Below are 18,148 nucleotides of genomic sequence, written 5' to 3' on the forward strand. Positions count from 1 at the left end.
ATGCTTAGGAATGTTGATGATTATCTAAGATCTAAGTACAAAGCATATTACGTATCAGTTCAGGTCGCTAGGTTTACTTGTTACAGCTGTATAGTTTTCAAGGCAATCAAGTCTCTAAATACGACTCCGAGCATAAGTTCGCGGAGTGTATGTTCAAATACGTCACGATAACAATACTTAGTTTGATTTAATAATAACCTTTGTTATGAAAACATGTCTAGGATGAATAATAGTCTGTCACTACGAAGACTCTACCTACTCTAACATGTAACTCTATGGTCTAGCTAGAATTACATATTTCCATAATTTTAGAGATTATAGCTTAAAGTAATTCTTAGCTCCAAATGGAAAAATCACAATCTATGGACTTATACGTAACTTAGCAGATAACTATGAGGTTTTCTCTATACATGATATTTATTTATTTGAGCGTTCTGAGACTTAAGGGGCCTACTGATTAACAGTCCGCCGGACGGTATCGGCCTGTCAGTTGTTCGGAACTGTCAAAATTTTGTTCTAACTGACAGGCCGATACCGGCGGACTGTTAATCAGTGGGCCTCTTTACGAGTTAATTACAATTACATGATTTACAGGCTGTTTTGTGTATCCAGCCTTCAATCTCATAAATGTTACTATGTACTATACATAGTAGGGTTCGCACCGTTGTGTAAGGCAATTGAGAGTACCTAAGTAATTAACATGTAAATATGAAATCAATACCAACTTCTTAAAATGTGTATACTCACCGTGAGTATTTATAACTATCGGACTCGACATTGACTCCCTACATTATTCCTGTTGTTATAACCGCTTAGAAATTATGTATTGAACAATGACCTTTAATTTACTTACATCTATGGTATTGAAGGAAAAGAAACTCCAATATGGAGAAATCTTAATCGGGTCCATGCTTCTAACGCGATAGTTTTCTACGATATCTGTGCCAATCAGATATTTCACAAGCCGCGGGTCAACTTTTACTGGGCTAATAAGATACACGGCACCTGACGCCTAGAAAAACAGTTTCATATACAAAACACATGCATAATTTATCGGACATTACTTATTAGGTTTGAAGGGTCTGTTTTAGAAATTTGGATTGGTAACTTACCATAACTTGATCTATTCATGTTTAGATGTATATAAGTAGATTAATATTAAGGTTAGTGAAAATGTAGAGATTTATGAAATTTATATCACGAATCAAATTTACAATTATAACTTATTCTATCGAAGATATCATATCAAAGTGTTGCTCTTTGATTAAATTGTCAAAATGGTGTAAATTAATTATTGCGCATGACATAAGTATATGTGTCATTTTCAAGCAAAGGTACCGCTTGCCACAAGGACGCTTTGACACGTTATTCGTATAAAGATACGAGCAAATTTTGTCCTTATGGTAAGCGACAAAGTATATAGTACCTTTTGCTTCAAAACGACCCATATGCTGCTTTAAAGGTCCAAAAAGTCGTAATACGATTTTACAAAAGCTTAAATCATTAGTCGTTGTCATGTGTCAACTATGACACACGAAACCAGTGCACCAAACAAACTCGGGCGGCCGTCCTAAGTTCACATTGATGTCACATTTGTAATATCGTAATTTTTATAATGGGTTATTAAAAGCCTAGCAGTATAATATAACAGCAATTAAATCTGTCTAACATTAACCATAATGATACAGTAAGTACGGTAATTTTGAATCCAAATTTAGTTAAACCGAAAGCATATAAAATTTGATTCAGTACGGTACGACTACTTCTCAAGACCTTTGAAGGTATTCATGGACCATGGTGGAAAGTATGAGACTAAGTCAGACATTTGTATGTTTACTTAACCAATGTTCTAAATGACTTTCAAATAAAAAGTAAATTAGTTAATTAAGTACTACTCGATATAGGAATCGCGTGACTATCCGAATTATGTCCAGTCACTTTAATTGTTGCACTCAAATTAACATTCATCATTGAGTAAAAAAGACAATTTATTTGCACTTGGGGTAATAAAATTTCCCCAGAGTCCATACAGCTACCAACCAAAAGAATTATATTATTGTTTTCGGGCTATGACACAAATATTTATATTATTTACTAAAAGATAATGAAGCCTAGTAGTAGTAGTAGCTGCAAAATAAATTAATAATGAATTCAGTGATAACATCGCGTTATAGTGGTATATATAATAGGAACGTAATATTTATAAAAAGTAAAGCACCTAAAGAAAGTAATTCGCACTTGGTTGAACGTTGAGTGTACAGGAATTTATAAATAGTTACAGGAATGTTGTAACACATTACGATACATTGCATTAGTACATCAGCGTATACATCAGCGTTTATAATTATTATAGTTATAATATAAATATAATCTATTTCGCAAGTGGTCACGCAAAGCATAATTAAGTATATTTTATTTTCTTTATTTATTTTTCTTCTTAAGTTAGGTTAATTATAATATGAATATAAAAGTAAAATATAAAAACATTACTAACACTAATTAGTTAAGTAAGTAACATTATTAACACTAATTAGTTAATTAATCTGAATGAAAGTGCTTGAAAATTAAAATTAGGTAGTTGAAAAATCAATTTGTAACCAAACGAATTTCCAATTACTTATACCTATACCTACTCTAAAGATTATTGTAAGTTTCAAAGTACACCTACTGCAAAAGACTAACAACAATAATTGTTAAATATTCGTCCCACGTATGTATTATCTTATTGTTAGTATAAGGCATATGACCTTCAGGTATGCGCCAACTTGTTAAGCTTTAACCTATTTGGTTTTACCAAGCAAACGATCGTATTATTTACTTAATATATTTAGTTTTCTCAAGGAAGAACAACGAGAGTGTTAATACATGACAATATGTAGATGGGGTTCGGGAGACTTGCCCTGATGGGAGAATTGAACTTAGACCATTCTGCGGGCGCAGCACGGTTCCATTTTTATCGACTATCACTATGCGCGTCCCTTTCGCACTAACATACTTGTTAGAACGTGACAGTGGTGACAAGGGATAAAAACGCGACCGTGCTACGCCGCCTGTTATACCTAACAGTTACATTCATGTAGGTATAGATATATAACGTCGTATAGGCTTATTGAACTTACTGTGGGACTAGGTCGATTTGTGTAAGATCTGTCTTATATATTTATTTATTGAATACATTTTAAGTCACGAATAAAAGTATTTAGTCAACGTACTTACCTATAGTAGGTAATCAATTGCGGATAGGGATACCGTCAGCTTATTTATTAAATACCGTACTTTATTTCAGAAACGAGTCGACATGGCGGAAAAGCGGCGAGTGGAAATCACGATACTCCCAACTGTACTCCCGCCGCCTCACCATGTAAGTTGCCTGTCTAGACTATAAGAGATGAGTAAGGAGTAAAGACTGCTAGAGTTTTGATAAAAAAGTGTAGTGTAGTGTGGTCCGAACGTGCGGTTTGAATTCAAATGGAATTGTACCTAATATATAATATCTCTATCTGCTATGTACTGTCGACGTCAAATATACCTTCATATGTGTAGACAGGTACATTTTTCACCTTATTCCTCCTCCATGTTAGGTTCTCCTCAGTGTTGAGGGTCGTGACCACCTACGTGGAGCACATGATTTCGGATCGTCTCGGTCAGGTTTACGTCTATGATACGTACCCACCGTATCAGTGGCGATGGCGGTGCGCGTCCCGAAGTTGATTCCCTTCGACTTGACATATTTTCGCTACGAAACTTTTTGACACGCGTTCATTGGTGGTACTTTTTAAGGGGCACATAAATGACGTTTCACATTAATAAGACTAAAAATTACGTCACCTACTACTTACCTACTTCATTTCAGAGAACCGCAGCATTGCAAGGAAATCAGTACTCTTTATTGCTTTTTTGTTATCCCTGATATTAGCAGCACCATTCCGTTACCTATAGAAGGATATTGCATTGCACTGCAGCATGGCCATTACTTTCACGCTTACCGCGTTACGTTTAAGAAGCCACCCGGGCCACCTGACTTTCGCATGCCTTTCATTCTTGATATAATTTTACATGTCATTACACATAACAACCATCTGTGTCACCTTACTCGTCGATTCCATCATCCGGTAGCGTAATAATCAGTTATTAGAAGCGTCGTATCGTGACGAGATTCAAGGCCTTTTGGGCGCAGGCTGTTTGCACTTATCTAACCGCGTTTAATGTTTATAGGTACCTAAGTTCTAATATTGCGTTGCGCTTGACTCGCTTGAGTCACTGTTGGCGTGACTCACGGAGAAGAAAAAGTAGCAAACAGAGCCACGATCCTTTTAAACAGTCGATGGCCGTAAAACTTCGCAGACAATACCCTTAAATTTTCTACGGTCTGGTGGTAAAATAATAAAATATGTGTTATTCTTAGCTTAGTTATAGTACTTATAGTATATACCTAATAATAGCCTGCCTACACTATCGCATTGGGAAACTGTTATGATAGCTGTAAGATTTCTTAATTAAATAAAAAAAAAATTCGTCGTAAACACGTTCTTCTTGCGAATCTCCCTGACCTATAGAAGCTACAAATCGTTTTACGAACAGTTTGTAACCTACAAAATCAAAACTACTGTCATAAATTCATAATGTAGAGAAAAGTTGCAAATATATAAGTTGTCATGTCATGAGTAATGTTGTTGCGCTTTAACAATAGGCGATTGTTGCCAATAACTTTGAATGTTATATAGGTAACAAAACATATGACAGATTGAAAGAGATAAAGATCGCGGTTAAAGGTATAAGCCAGTAATTCTTAGAGCCTGTTATATTATTGTGTGTGAGCAGCAGGTTATGTTTGTAAGCTTAGCAAGGACGACCACGTTTGGGGCTATTCATAAATTACGTCATATCAATTTAGGGGGGGGGGTCTGGGCATCGGATGACGGTAGCATGAAGTAGGAGGAAATGGGGTCATATGAAGCATGATTTTTGGATGATTATAGGGGGGGGGGGGTCAAAAATCGTCAAAAATCGATGACGTAATTTACGGACAGCCCTTTGCAAAATCATCATAAACTCGGATCAATCGTACCTACTCAAGTGAAAGTGATATCAATGTTACAGGTTCCTGATGTGTTTTTTTTCGGTGACCATGAAAGTACGCTTTTTACAATACGGTGAATCATAGCGAAATCAAGAACAAGATACTTGAGTTATTTTATAACATCAACAATTCAACATCGACCTTAAAACTTAAAATTGTGCATAAAATTCTCCTACTATTTCTGATATCAAAGTAGAGTAATACGCCAGTAACGGGCCACTTTTAGGAACTGGCCGCCATAAACTAAAAATGAATTAGGTATAGGTATTCACTTATAAACAGAATTAATTTTAGTATAAGGTTTCAATAACAGGCCAGCATTCCATAACTGGCCACCTTATAAGTACTAAAATGAATTATATTTTAAGTGAATTCATTTATGGTTTGGGGTGGCCAGTTACTGGTCAGGCAGATCTTGTCAGTAGAAAAATACTAATTAATAGTAATTTAAAAAAATGTAGGCGCGAAGGGATATTGTCTCATATAAAATTTGAATTTCGCGCCTTATTCTACTGACAAAATTTGCTTTATCTATATCTACTATATTATTCTTTCCCATTTTTTTCCTAGCCCGAAAGAGGAAGACCACCGGCGTTGCATTTCATTTATGGAGAACGACACCCCGTACAACGATCTGCTGATGAAGCTTCGCAGCAGTCGGCCGAGTACCTCCAGCCCGACCGAGCTTGACGTCAGCTCAGTCAACTCCAGCAACGGGATCCAAATCCAAACCATACTGTCGCAGCAGAGCGAGATGTACCCCAGCTGCTGCTCGCCTAATACCACGTAAGCTTGTACATCTCTTCTTAACCAACCATGAGAGAAATTTAGTTATCTGAGGGGCTACCGCGAAAACCGAAATTCGCAAATTGCGGGGATTTTTCTTTGTTACTCCAATGCAGGCGTAATACGAGTGACATGCAGAGAAAGATGCCCGCAATTTGCGAACTTCGATTTTCGCGGTTATAGCCCTGCCTCTTTATCGCTCGAATATGCAAGAGTGATAGAGAGATTAGATAACGAAATTTCGATTTTCTTGTTTCGCGGTAGGCCATGTGATTGGCGTGGCGTGTGATGTGTCAATGTGGTTTGTTTACTGTATGTGCCACAAAGGTGCCACCTAATAAGCAGAGCTTTGCCTAATACATATTCCCTAATTCCAAGATTTTTTCCAAAATTCATACGTTGATTACGATTTAAATAATGCCATCACAGAACGAGTAGTCTGGGACAACACGACACGTTGTTGCTGGATATGGTGCGCGAGCGCAATCGCGAGCTGCAGGAGGCGCAGGACCAGCCGCTGGAGCTTCCCGGCGACGACGCTTCTGAAGAGTACGTAGTAACGGCAACATATTCAACTAGACCTTAATATACCTAATGGTTTAAGCCAGGGCTCTCCAAACCCCGGCCCGCGGGCCATTCCGGCCCGCCAACAGCGGTCCAATCCGGCCCGCGGGAGCCAGGCTCCAGGTGTTCAGCCCTAACAGCAGCATCCAGATACACCCAATGGGGGAGGCCTTGGGCGCCGATGGTGGCCCGCGCGAAAATTCTGAGGCGCAATATGGCCCTCAGGAAAAAAAGTTTGGATACCCCTGGTTTAAGGCATCCCACACTGGCGTCTTTCGAGCGTCGGCGTCTGGTCAACTCTATGGCTGTTATTGGCGCAACTGTGCAGCTACGCGCGACGTTAAAAAGACGCTAAGTGTCGGGTGGTTCTAAAAAGTAACCCAGTGGCCTATTTTATAAAGCTACAAGTTACAATTTACAAGCGGAAGTCTCGTTCTAACGCATAGTGTTAGCAAGAGACTTCCTCTTGTAAATTGAAATTTGAAGCTTTATAAAATAGGCCACAGGAGGCGCCGTCAAGAAAATACAGGTCTACCCAAGCGCACACAAAATAATTTCATCAAATTCATAATTTCATAGCAGTCATTGCCTTGATAACTCATGGGAATTTAATTCGACAATACCCACTTGATGGTACATATTGGCACTACTTTGAAAAAAACTCGTATCTTGTTCTGTTAATCAAAAGAAAAAAGTGGTATCTGTGTGTGTATCGGATGCATACAGACTTACTGCCTTTCAACTTTGAGTAGCAGAGATACGAGATTTTTTTAAAGTAGTAATGCTATGTGATGTGATTTACATTTGCTAACCAAACCGTGAAACAAAATTAACTACTGCCACAATAGCATAATAAAAAGTCATGTTGACAAAGACGCATTAGTAAAAAATGCACATTTTCTCGACTTTCTCTCTCGATACAATTACGTCTATTAGCTAAAACTTTCTCACAGTTTTATTAGATAAGGCTAGCACTTGTGGCAGTTATTATGTTAGCTCGGTGTTACTTTGATGTGTAATTAGACCTAACAATTATTCTCGAATGTGCTCGGAGGCTATTTTGTAGCTATTTGATAGATAGTTACAGTGTTTCGGTAGTAATAGCACGCTGACGGAGTCTTCTAATAGCTATTTTAAAAATAGATATTTGCAGATTGTTTAAGTACTTAGGTAGGTACTTACCATGTAACAGCTTGATTGTAGGCAACTTTAGCATGTAGCAGTTTGGATTGTTATTCTCAGTACAATAATAGAATTTAGATGATTATTAGGTACTTACATACCTATGTTTAGAGGTATAATCTTGTAGGTATAGTTGGCACGTACGATCAGGTATAAGGTTTTCGAAAGGAGTGATTTTTCCTTCTAATTGGTTATATTGATAATGTGTTAATCTTTCAATCTAACCAATGCATTTTACCACATAATAGCTACTTTCTCTGCTTGCAGCTTGTCCATTGAGCCCTGTATGCACGGGATGAGCCACCGCTTCACTGAGCGGAGCGTGTCCCGCTCTCGATTCTCTCGCATCTCGACGAAACGCGACATGGACATACCCTCGATACTGGCCTATAACATAAGCGACACCCCACCGGTTCGTTTATGTGGTTTAATACTACACTGTGGACTGTGTGTAGTACACAGGCCAACCCCTGAGCGAGTGCAATCGTGTTATGCTCGCGATTTCCTCGCATCTCCACGAGACGACATCTGACATAGCTTCCACCTATCCTCAATTACCTTCAACTTCCAATTAACATGGTCATTTACACCAGCGGTCGGCAACCTTTTAGCAGCCAAGGGCCACATAGTAGTTAACGAAGATGACGCGGGCCGCACTTTGGTAATATTTGTGACTTTAGCAGACTTTGTCGTTCGTCAATATTACATACAAAATAGCCAGGGAGGCTCGCGGGCCGAAAGCGAGAGGTCGGCGGGCCGCATGCGAGAGGTCGGCGGGCCGCATGCGGCCCGCGGGCCGCGGGTTGCCGACCGCTGATTTACACTATAAATAGTTACTGTTCAATATATATCTGTTTTGATGAGTTCCCGATATTTCGGCATAGTTTGCACACGCCATATCTACGGAGTAACTGACGTAAGTACTTCGAGTTTAATTGTGATCACTGATCACATACCATAGCGATCCCTCTTTCATTATCTTAGTAGTTAGTATCGGAAACTCATCAAAGTAAATATACCATAGGGGTACCCGTATTTAATAGTACTTAACCAGATTCTATTTCCCCTTGTACTTTTACAGACAAAGTTACCGCTCGGAATTCCAGCGTTCCAGCAGAAGGAATCCTTGTCGAAATGTAATGAGATTCCCAGATGGTCCATACGCCGATCCGTGTGCCCAGTCTGCTCGCAAAAATGGAAGGACCGCAGCTTTGTAAACAAAATTAAAAACTCAGGTTAGATTAGAAAATAGTTTTGGAGATAGAGAGAATATTTTTGTAAATTGAAGCTGTACGTCACTTGGTCGATCTAATAGCGATCACTAGAAAAATTGGAGTATAATCTGAATCAAACTAAATATCAACAGTAGGTACGTTCAAAATTATCAGAATACGCCGAGATCTAAAATATTAATACAATACAATAAAAACTTTTCAGTAGGTATAATAATAAAGTACTGGCTCTGTGAGCTACGTCAACAATGGACCTCGCGAACCTATAGCACCGCTATATTTAAAAAATTCTAAAAATATATCGACAAAAAATGCTACCTATGTAATTGTCGAACACTCATCGGTTTCACGAGAATCGGTTGAGAAATGCGACCAGTAGCACAGAATAAATAATAGTACTAGGTACAGAAGACTCACTCTCTAACAAAACGACTGTCTGTTACGATCAGCACAGATATGGCCGCTAGGTGGCGACTGGCGACAGCGCCACGCGCGGCTAATATTAATATGGCTTTCCCCAAAATTGGGGCGGAACGGATGTACTTTTAGCTACCTGTAGCAAAGCGACGAAATCGCGGAGTGAGCCACGTCTGCCAGTAGGCTGTAGGTAGAGGAGTACATCCGGACACACGAAATAATTTTTGCCCAAGCTGAAACGGAGACCTTCGGTTTCGCTTGGTCAACAATATATATTTAGAATAATGTTCATGTAACAAATGCAATGTTACAGGCTTAAAAAGAAACCTTTTACAAGACATGCCTTCTGTAATAGCACCAGCACGCTTAAGATCGGCAGCGAGAGATAAGTAAGTACCTACATATATATTAATTCATATAATAAAGTGGGTATGCACTTTTACAGTTCCCTGTAGGTACGTACAACTCGCATATTCTTTAGTAGGTAGTCTAAGGGTGGAATCACATCTGTCAGTATCGAGCCGCATTTTATATATGAGAAATTGCTCGTTAGTATGAAGATGCATACGCATCGGAAAGCTGAAAGCTTGCGTACGCGTCTTCATACTAACGAGCAATTAGTCATATATAAAATGCGGCTCCATGCTGACAGATGTGATTCCACTCTAAAGATACGAAAAACATTTACTTTCCAGGACTCTCCGGCCAGTCCCCATGGACGTGGAAGAGAACCCCGTCTCTCCCGGACTACGCAGCCGCAGCGCCACCTGGCAGTTGATCCGCGCGCGACGTATTCGCATGCCCAAGCCGCAACTACCGTCGCCAGAGGCGCCGCCCTGCGGCACAGCGCCAAACGAGCAAAAAGATTTAAACATGCGCGTCAACAATTTTTTATTAACCTAGATATAAATATTTAACCGTTATAAATTGAACAGATAACAATTAACATCATCAGGGATAAACATTAATAGATGTTTTAATTCAAATATTACTGCAATGTTCTGCCGCCAGAGTGCAGCACTAGCTCCTCTAGTCGCTCAAAGTCGCTCTAGTAAACCAAGCCCCCTCCAGACTATGCGCGTGAATCGCGGGCTTCGCCCGCGATTCGCGCACGAGTGTGGAGAAGGCTTTAAACAGTTCTTTGACAAGTTTTTTTTTTTACTATGACATTGATGCATGGTCTGTTTACAGGTGGCCTATCGCGAAACGAGAAAATTGTAATTTCGTTATCTGCCTCTCTATCGATGGAATAAGCAAGAGTGATAGAGAGGCAGAAACCGAACTTTCGATTGTCGTGTTTCGGGTAGTGCCACTTGCACTGTCTCACTAACCCGGGATTAACCGGTTTAACTGTTAACCAAGTGTCAAATTATACTGGTAACCATGGTAACTACAGGTTTAACCGGTTAACCCCGGGTTAGTGAATGGTGCAATTGGTACAAAATTTTCAAGTCCCATAATTTTTTCCATTCCTACAGTTTTCACAATAGGAAATATTACGGAAAACTCCACCAGACTAACTCTGGAATATTACAGAAATTTACCAAAGGGACATTTTCCGACATGTCGGAAGCCGGTGTTGCTCGAAGGGGACATTAGAATTCTATTCTATTCTATTTCTATAGCCCCCTCCAGACTATGCGCGTGAATCGCGGGCGAAGCCGGGAACGCGAGTGTGGAGTCGATTTCGCTGTCTGCGAAAATTGACGCCACACTCGCGTTCGCGGCTTCGCGCCGCGATCCGCGCACGAGTGTGGAGGAGGCTTATTACATTTTAAAGCAAAGCTTGGCAAAAAAGAATAGAAAGTAAAAAGTGGCAGCACTGGAGCAGTGCTTAGACTCCATCCATACTCCGTCTTTAGGAATATTATATCTATGGCATGTGTGCATATGTGGCTAAATTCTAGTTTGTAATGTATTTTTGTTTGAGCTGATGGCTGTGTTGCCAATGCTCCTAATAAAGGAAAAAAAAAAAATATGTGGCTAAACGTCACATGGCTGTCATGTCAGTCAAGTGTCATTGTCATTTGTTTTATTTATTACAAAGTCAAAAATATGTCGTAATTTATTATTGATAAAAAAATGATATAAATCTTTATAAAAAATAGCAAAAAAAGTAAAGTAAAATAGTAAAATTTTGTGCAATTCTACAGAAGCAAGCCATGGCCCTCCTTCCTCTAGGACGTATTTTATTAAGAACCACAAAATGTTACGCGACAAGGCACTTACCGGTGCGAAATTTGATGTCGAAACAGTTAGTCTACCACCAATTTGGAGATCCTCTGTGTGTTGTGCAGTTCCGGGAAGCTGCTGTACCGCAGCTAGGGGATCTAGAAGTACTCGTCAGAATGCTAGCTGCCCCTGTTAACCCTGCCGATATAAACACCATACAAGGTATTACAGTAACAAGTTTTAGGTGTTAAGTGCATATTTTCATAAAGTGGTTTTTGTGGTGTTTTTATTTTTCACTTTACTATGGTTGCATGAAGAGAAGACGTAAGGTATTTTTCTTTTTTGTTTTGTTTTACTGTAAACATCTTGTTGATTGCCTTTAATACGTGACATTTTTATGTTGTTTTAGGAAAGTATCCGGTCAAGGTTGATCTGCCATCAATTGCAGGTAACGAAGGAGTGGGAATTGTAGAGGATGTAGGCAAAAAAGTGGAAGGCATTTGCCCAGGAAGCAAGATTATTGTGACAAAACCAGTTCAGGGAACTTGGAGGAATTATGCCGTATTCTCTAAAGATGTAGTCAGAATCGTCCCCGATAATTTAGGCCTGGTTGAGGCAGCCACGCTCACAGTCAACCCCTGCACGGCATATAGAATGCTTACTGATTTTAAACCAGTCAGAGATGGACTGGTTGTTATCCAAAACGGGGCCAATGGGGCTAGTGGACAAAATGTCATCCAGCTATGTAAGGCGTGGGGTGTCAAAAATATTGCTGTTGTTAGAAAGAGGCCTGACATAAATGAACTAAAGAAATTTCTGGAGGACCTTGGAGCTACCCATGTACTCACTGAAGAGGAGTTAAGGACCACAACTATATTCAAAGATAAGGTTACTGCCAAACCTACTTTGGCTCTTAATTGTGTGGGTGGAAAGAGCACCACAGACTTGTTAAGGCACTTGGAACATTCTGGTACTATGGTTACCTATGGAGGCATGTCTCGAGAACCTGTCACAATTCCAACTTCTGCATTTATTTTCAAGAACTTATCATTCTTTGGATTTTGGATGACAAAATGGAATGAAAAGGCGGATAAGGCAGCTAAAGAAGAAATGATGTGTGATATTGTTAATTTGATGTGTGACCAGAAGCTGAAAGGTCCTGTTCATAAGATGGTCAAATTTGACAATTTCCAGGAAGCCATTGGCAATGCCCTGTCATCAAAAGGATTCACTGGTTGCAAATATATCTTAGACTTTAGTTAGATCATTAAGTATATGTTTATTTAGTTTATGTTGTGTAAGTTACACACCAGGTGTAATCTATGTTTCACCATAAGCTAGTTTAAATAAAATGAATTATTTTTAAAATTTTGTTTATTTATAGTCATAGCAATTAAAGAGTTCAAAAATATGAAGTGCCTGCAGAGAAAATTAAGTTACTGTAGTGTCACTGAAAATTTTCTTCCACCTGAAGGCATTATAACTAGGGTTGCCAGATGGTCGGGATTTGGCGGGATTCTCCCGATTTTTAGCATGTGTTCCCGATTCCCGACAAAGTGTAAACTGTCCCGAAAAACAGCTTCACGTTATAAAACAATAATTTCAAGTTCCGAACTGCCGTCGAGCGAGCGAGCTGACGTATTGCCAATAATGTAAAATATCGTTGTATTTAATACAATTACTTTAATTTGAATGTATTTTTTTTTCCCGACTCAAGTCCTAAAATCCCGAAAAATTTATATTGTTTCCCGATAATAGCGCCTTTCGATCTGGCAACCCTAATTATAACCCTAATAAACAACCCAACTTTAACTGACACACTGCTCAGCAACACTATCATTAACCCTTTACCAGGCTAAGGGATATATATTTCCCACATCCGGCACTTTAAACATGTGTTCTATTTTTGATGATTTAGAATTTTAGACTGACATATGATTGTCATTTTTGAAATGTCAACCTAGTTAAGGGTTAAGGAGTACCGTGCTTACGATCAGATAATTTATTGCATTCTTTCTTTATATTATTTTTCAGGATCACATCCAAATTTGCCCTGCTTGCCCCATGTGGGTGGAGATGAAGGCGTTGGTGAAGTAATGGAAATTGGCCGTAAAGTGACCTATGTAGAGCCAGGCCAAAGAGTAGTCCTAACTTCCAGACAGCTAGGATCATGGTGTTACTATGGCATTTACAAAGAAAATCAAGTCCATAGAATTCCTCCTAGCATACCTTTAGCTGAAGCAAGTATGCTCACAGGAGCACCTGCAACTGCCTACAGATTGCTAAATGACTTCAAGCAACAAAAGCTTTGTCCTGGACAATGTGTTGTCCAAAATGGTGCTAATAGTGCTATCGGACAATCTGTCATACAGATTTGCAAAGCCATGGGAGTTGAAACGCTTAATATTGTTGCAAATCACTGTGGGTATGAATATGTGAAAGAACACTTGTTAAGTATAGGTGCCACGAAAGTTTTTACCCTTGAAGAAGCTGAAGAATTGGCATGTTGTTGGCTAAGTTTTCAGCGACCAACATTAGCACTTAATTGTATAGGAGGGAGATATGAAGATGTTATGCTGATGCTTCTTGAACAGTGCGGAGACATGGTATGTTATGGAGGAGCTTACTGTCTACCTGTAAACCAATACATGCGCAATGATGTTTGGTTTCACAGATTCTCAAAGTCTGATTGGGAGCAAAATACAAGAAATGTGGACAAAGAATCTACATTTCAATATATACAGGGGCTGATAGTAATGGGGAAGTTTAGAGCGCCTATGTATGAACCTATAATGCTTAAGTGTTATAACTGTGCTCTCAAGAATACATGTCCCAGTGAAGCTTTCTCGACCTTTAATTATGTGTTCGATTTTACATTGATTTAAATGTGAGCGTACTGAACTGACCCAACCCAACCAACAGGTCGTATTTAATTGTATGCGTCCTTGTGATTTTAATTCTAAACCTTCAGTAAAATGATAATAAATTATGACGAAAAAACTGCATAAAACGTAGTACTTTTTTTTTGTACTGTACTTATGTAAAATTTGAACGTAAACTTAACCAAATAACATTAGATGATTAGATTAGACCACGACCCTACTCATATCAGGCGTGGCTCACTGCGCGATTTCGTCGCTTTGCAACAGGTAGCTACAAGTACATCCGTCCCACACCAATTTAGGTGGCTACATAGTAATTTAATTCTCTTTGGGTGGCTAGCCATCGCGCGTGGCGCTATCGTCACCTAGCGGTCATATCTGTCCTAATCGTTTTGTTAGAGAGTGAATCATCTGTACCTAGTACTACGAGTATTTATTCTGAGGGCCTACCGCGAACCACGTTCGACGTGCTGCCTCCCTGTCACACTTACGTACGAATTTACACGCGCGACAGAGAGGTAACACGTCGAACGTGGTTCGCGGTAGGCCCTCTGTGCTCATATGCTACTCACTCATAGTGCTTTATTCCTGCCTGTGTGTGCCTGTAAGCTCAACGAGGGTGCGGAGTGTTACCTAGGGTCGGCAACGCGCACGTGACACCAATGGAGTTGCAGGCGTCCATAGGCTACGAGCTACGGAGACTGCTTACCATCAGACCATACCGACGTTACGTCGTATAAAAAAAAACTTTATACTATAATATATTTCTTTTTAGATACCATCTGTTTTTAAATACCATAATATTGGTAGATTTAGACCAAGAAAAGTCTGCAGTGATTTTGATAGCCCACGCAGTACAAGTGTTATTTATACGTCGTACTTATACGTCATAATTTCATAGAAGTTTGACGTTCAAAATAACTTGCACTGCGTGGGCTATCAAAATCGCTGCAGACTTTTTTTGATCTAACTCTAGTGATGTTTTCGTGCACATATTTCATGGAAAGTAAACATTAGTAGTAGAGTAGGGTAGTAGGTACGCGGACCTCGGAGTAATTAACAATGGAGCCGCCATTAACAGGCGTTCCCCTCTGTCGAAAATAGGCGGCCAATGGTCAACCTCATGTCAACCATATGTATGGACTGACGTTTATCTGACATGACGTACCTATACATTTGATGTGCCCCTCCCCCGCAAAAAACGGCAGACTATTTTGTACCGTAAATTTTAGACATGGCGTCTCCGTTGGTTATATCCTCCAAGACGCGGACCCTTCCTAATGCACCTAAAGTCCAGTCCAGACGAGACAATTTTTTTTGACAATCTGAATAAATTGTCCGACCCATAGACTTACAATATATAGAGACGGGGTCTCAGCGAGCTGTCACTGTTGCCACTTTTGTTTAGTGTACGATTAACAATTTAACACCACCTTGCTGTAGCCATGTCGATAAAGTCATATCGATAAACTATCGACATTTCTTACAATTTTAATTTTACTTCAAAGGTTTGACGATATCTAAAATGAACAAAAACGCTTTTATTCTTTATTGTGGTTATCAGATCACAATTTTATCGTCACGCCCCAGCAGGGAACCAAGGGAAAGTTCAGATATTTAATTAAAATACATAAACACCTACTAAGATATGTGTTCCGCAATAATTGAAATATTTTATTATATTCTAATATATTTATTATTCATTAGCATTTCAATTATGTATATGTTTAACAACGATATTGAAGCTTCAATTAATTGCTATTTCGTTCCACTGTGTAGCATTTATCGATATATAACATGATAAAAATCGACTTTTCACATCCCTAAAAGAGCACACATACACGTTTGTACGCACACATACACAGCCTGGATGCATAAAAAAAGGCAACACTTGATTTGAAGTTCACCTTGTCAACAGTATGGTTGTCCTTTTTTGACAAATGGCATTTTAAAAGAGCGAGGAGAGAGAAATGATACTAGTTGCTGCGCCGTCAAAGAGAACAGAAAAGGTAGGGGCCTTGGTCCGACCAACCCTGGCCGCAGACTTCGGAATTTTCAATAGGTGGGAATAGGACGTCGCTCTGCAAATATTCTTTGCTGCAAACATAGAGGTACAATAATACAGCCCATCGACACCCCATACTTTGATAAATTATGAAAGCCCTTGTTACCAACATTGAGGCATAGAAATAATCTTATCGAATTAAAATGACTGCTGTTGCATTTTGGTGGCACATACCATACTTGTTTTTAACATAGACGTATTATACTTACTTTTCTTTAGGTTGGTATGATTGGTAGTAAAACGTCAAACGTCATTTGAATTGTCGTGAACGTGGAAATACGTGGTTATTTTTTATTGTAATTGGTAAAATAACTTTAGCTGTTATTTAAATGGGGGCCAAATCTTTAAGGAAATGTGAAGTTTGTAGTGGGTGTGTAAGAAGACTAACTACTGACGCATTTTTGGCCAAATTTCCAACTTGATCCGAACAGGTCGGTAAACTGATGTTTGTATGCAATATTTTCATTTTTTACTTTGAGTCGTTAACAGTTACTAATTTAATTAGTTTTAGTAGTGTACAATCCATGATTAAAACGAAAATATTTTGTGAATAAAGTATTTTTAAGTAAAAAACTAAGTAACCTATGACACGAATAGTGTACGACCAATTTTATCGATAATCTCTTTATTTCAGATGTCGATTATGGGCAAAGCTGAGGAAAAGGAAATGAGGATTTGGCGTATTTATTTACCTATTCAAAAGCTGAATGGAAACAAGTTCATTTGTGGAAATCATTCTCCATCCAGTGCCTTCAATAAAAAGGGACCAGATTAAAAAAGAATGCGCGCGAATTCAGCATATTGTAATATGCCTACTTGAATAATAAACTATGTTATTTTTATCATGTAAAATAAAATTGTTTATATATATATAATGTTCTTTTATTTTATTAATAGGTAGTACAGTAGGTAAATACAGCAGCACGTATCGCACATTTATCGATATCGATAAACAGTAGGTACTGGAAGTGTCGAGCCCTAGCGTTGTTTTTTTTTGTGTTGGTAGTATTGTGTGGTTTTTCTTTTTTTAACAATTATGGCCTGGATGCGAGATCTTTAAGCCTGTATTTGGTGTGTTGGGATATGTACGTTCATAATTCGGTTCGAGGATTGTTCGAGAGTGCCGACTCTTAAAACGTAGTGATTATATGCTCTTTGCAATAATATAGAGAAGACATGGGGGAGGGGCCAAATGACCGAACGAGATACACTTATAGAACTTTCAGTAGGAGTAGCAGAGAAAGCGGTACTATTGCTTGTCCTTGTCACAGTCTCACTTTTTGTTAGTATGGGCTAGAGTCTGTGCGGAAAGAGAAGAGTCGTGGGATTTGAGGGCGCGCCAGTGCTATTTTATGGTTTTTGCTAAGCTGACAACACTGGTCACGTGATTATAGTACGACACTAAAGGTCATGATACTTGCACTACCTGTTGACTTTTGTTTGAGTTATACATTTCCTTCTACCCAAAGGTTGTCTGGAAGAGATCGCTTTTTAGCGATAAGACCGCCTGTTGTTACCGGGTTCTATAGTTCCACTAAAATTTCTTTGTAATTTTACATGTATGTAAGATGTATGATTATTGGTGCAATAAAGAATATTTACTTACTTACTTGAATCCATTTTGTTCCGGTTTTTTACCACGGCTTACTAAACGGAGCCTGGTGTCGGCTCGTCAACTCAATCCTCTGATTTAGCGCAGGCACTAGTTTTCTTTTTAAAACACACTTGTAGATACTAAAAAGTGACAGTGCGATTGACAAAACTGCTA

The 18,148-nt window shown here is 39.0% G+C and overlaps 2 protein-coding genes across 3 annotated transcripts; both read left to right on the plus strand.

The window, feature by feature from the left end:
* Nucleotides 1–1,603: 1,603 nt before the first annotated feature.
* On the plus strand, nucleotides 1,604–10,207 carry LOC134672882 (uncharacterized). The gene is made up of 8 exons (XM_063530830.1): nucleotides 1,604–1,687; nucleotides 3,287–3,361; nucleotides 5,651–5,866; nucleotides 6,290–6,415; nucleotides 7,880–8,024; nucleotides 8,694–8,847; nucleotides 9,575–9,650; nucleotides 9,957–10,207. Exons 1-8 carry the CDS (start codon nucleotides 1,680–1,682, stop codon nucleotides 10,162–10,164), a joined length of 1,008 nt encoding a protein of 335 aa, XP_063386900.1. The 5' UTR covers nucleotides 1,604–1,679; the 3' UTR covers nucleotides 10,165–10,207.
* Nucleotides 10,208–11,267: 1,060 nt separating this feature from the next.
* Nucleotides 11,268–14,348, plus strand: LOC134672421 (enoyl-[acyl-carrier-protein] reductase, mitochondrial). Of its 2 annotated transcripts, none has more exons than XM_063530306.1 (2): nucleotides 11,268–11,655; nucleotides 13,468–14,348. In XM_063530306.1, exons 1-2 carry the CDS (start codon nucleotides 11,424–11,426, stop codon nucleotides 14,316–14,318), a joined length of 1,083 nt encoding a protein of 360 aa, XP_063386376.1. In that variant the 5' UTR covers nucleotides 11,268–11,423; the 3' UTR covers nucleotides 14,319–14,348. The 2 variants fall into 2 exon arrangements, with proteins under 2 accessions (XP_063386376.1, XP_063386375.1); XM_063530305.1 differs by lacking the exon at nucleotides 13,468–14,348 and adding an exon at nucleotides 11,843–12,801 and having other exon boundaries at nucleotides 11,288–11,655.
* The last annotated feature ends 3,800 nt before the right edge of the window (nucleotides 14,349–18,148 follow it).

This window comes from Cydia fagiglandana, chromosome 17 (genome assembly GCF_963556715.1).
Source record: "Cydia fagiglandana chromosome 17, ilCydFagi1.1, whole genome shotgun sequence".
Classification (NCBI taxonomy): domain Eukaryota; kingdom Metazoa; phylum Arthropoda; class Insecta; order Lepidoptera; family Tortricidae; genus Cydia; species Cydia fagiglandana.

What these genes read in the sequence shown, in the direction of transcription:
- LOC134672882 (XM_063530830.1), top strand. An exon ending in TACTCCCGCCGCCTCACCAT is followed by an intron (nt 3,362 to 5,650) that starts GTAAGTTGCCTG and finishes TTTTTTTCCTAG; the next exon opens with CCCGAAAGAGGAAGACCACC. An exon ending in AGATCGGCAGCGAGAGATAA is followed by an intron (nt 9,651 to 9,956) that starts GTAAGTACCTAC and finishes TTTACTTTCCAG; the next exon opens with GACTCTCCGGCCAGTCCCCA.
- LOC134672421 (XM_063530305.1), top strand. Translation starts at nt 11,424, where the DNA reads ATGGCCCTCCTTCCTCTAGGACGTATTTTATTAAGAACCACAAAATGT. An exon ending in CGATATAAACACCATACAAG is followed by an intron (nt 11,656 to 11,842) that starts GTATTACAGTAA and finishes ATGTTGTTTTAG; the next exon opens with GAAAGTATCCGGTCAAGGTT.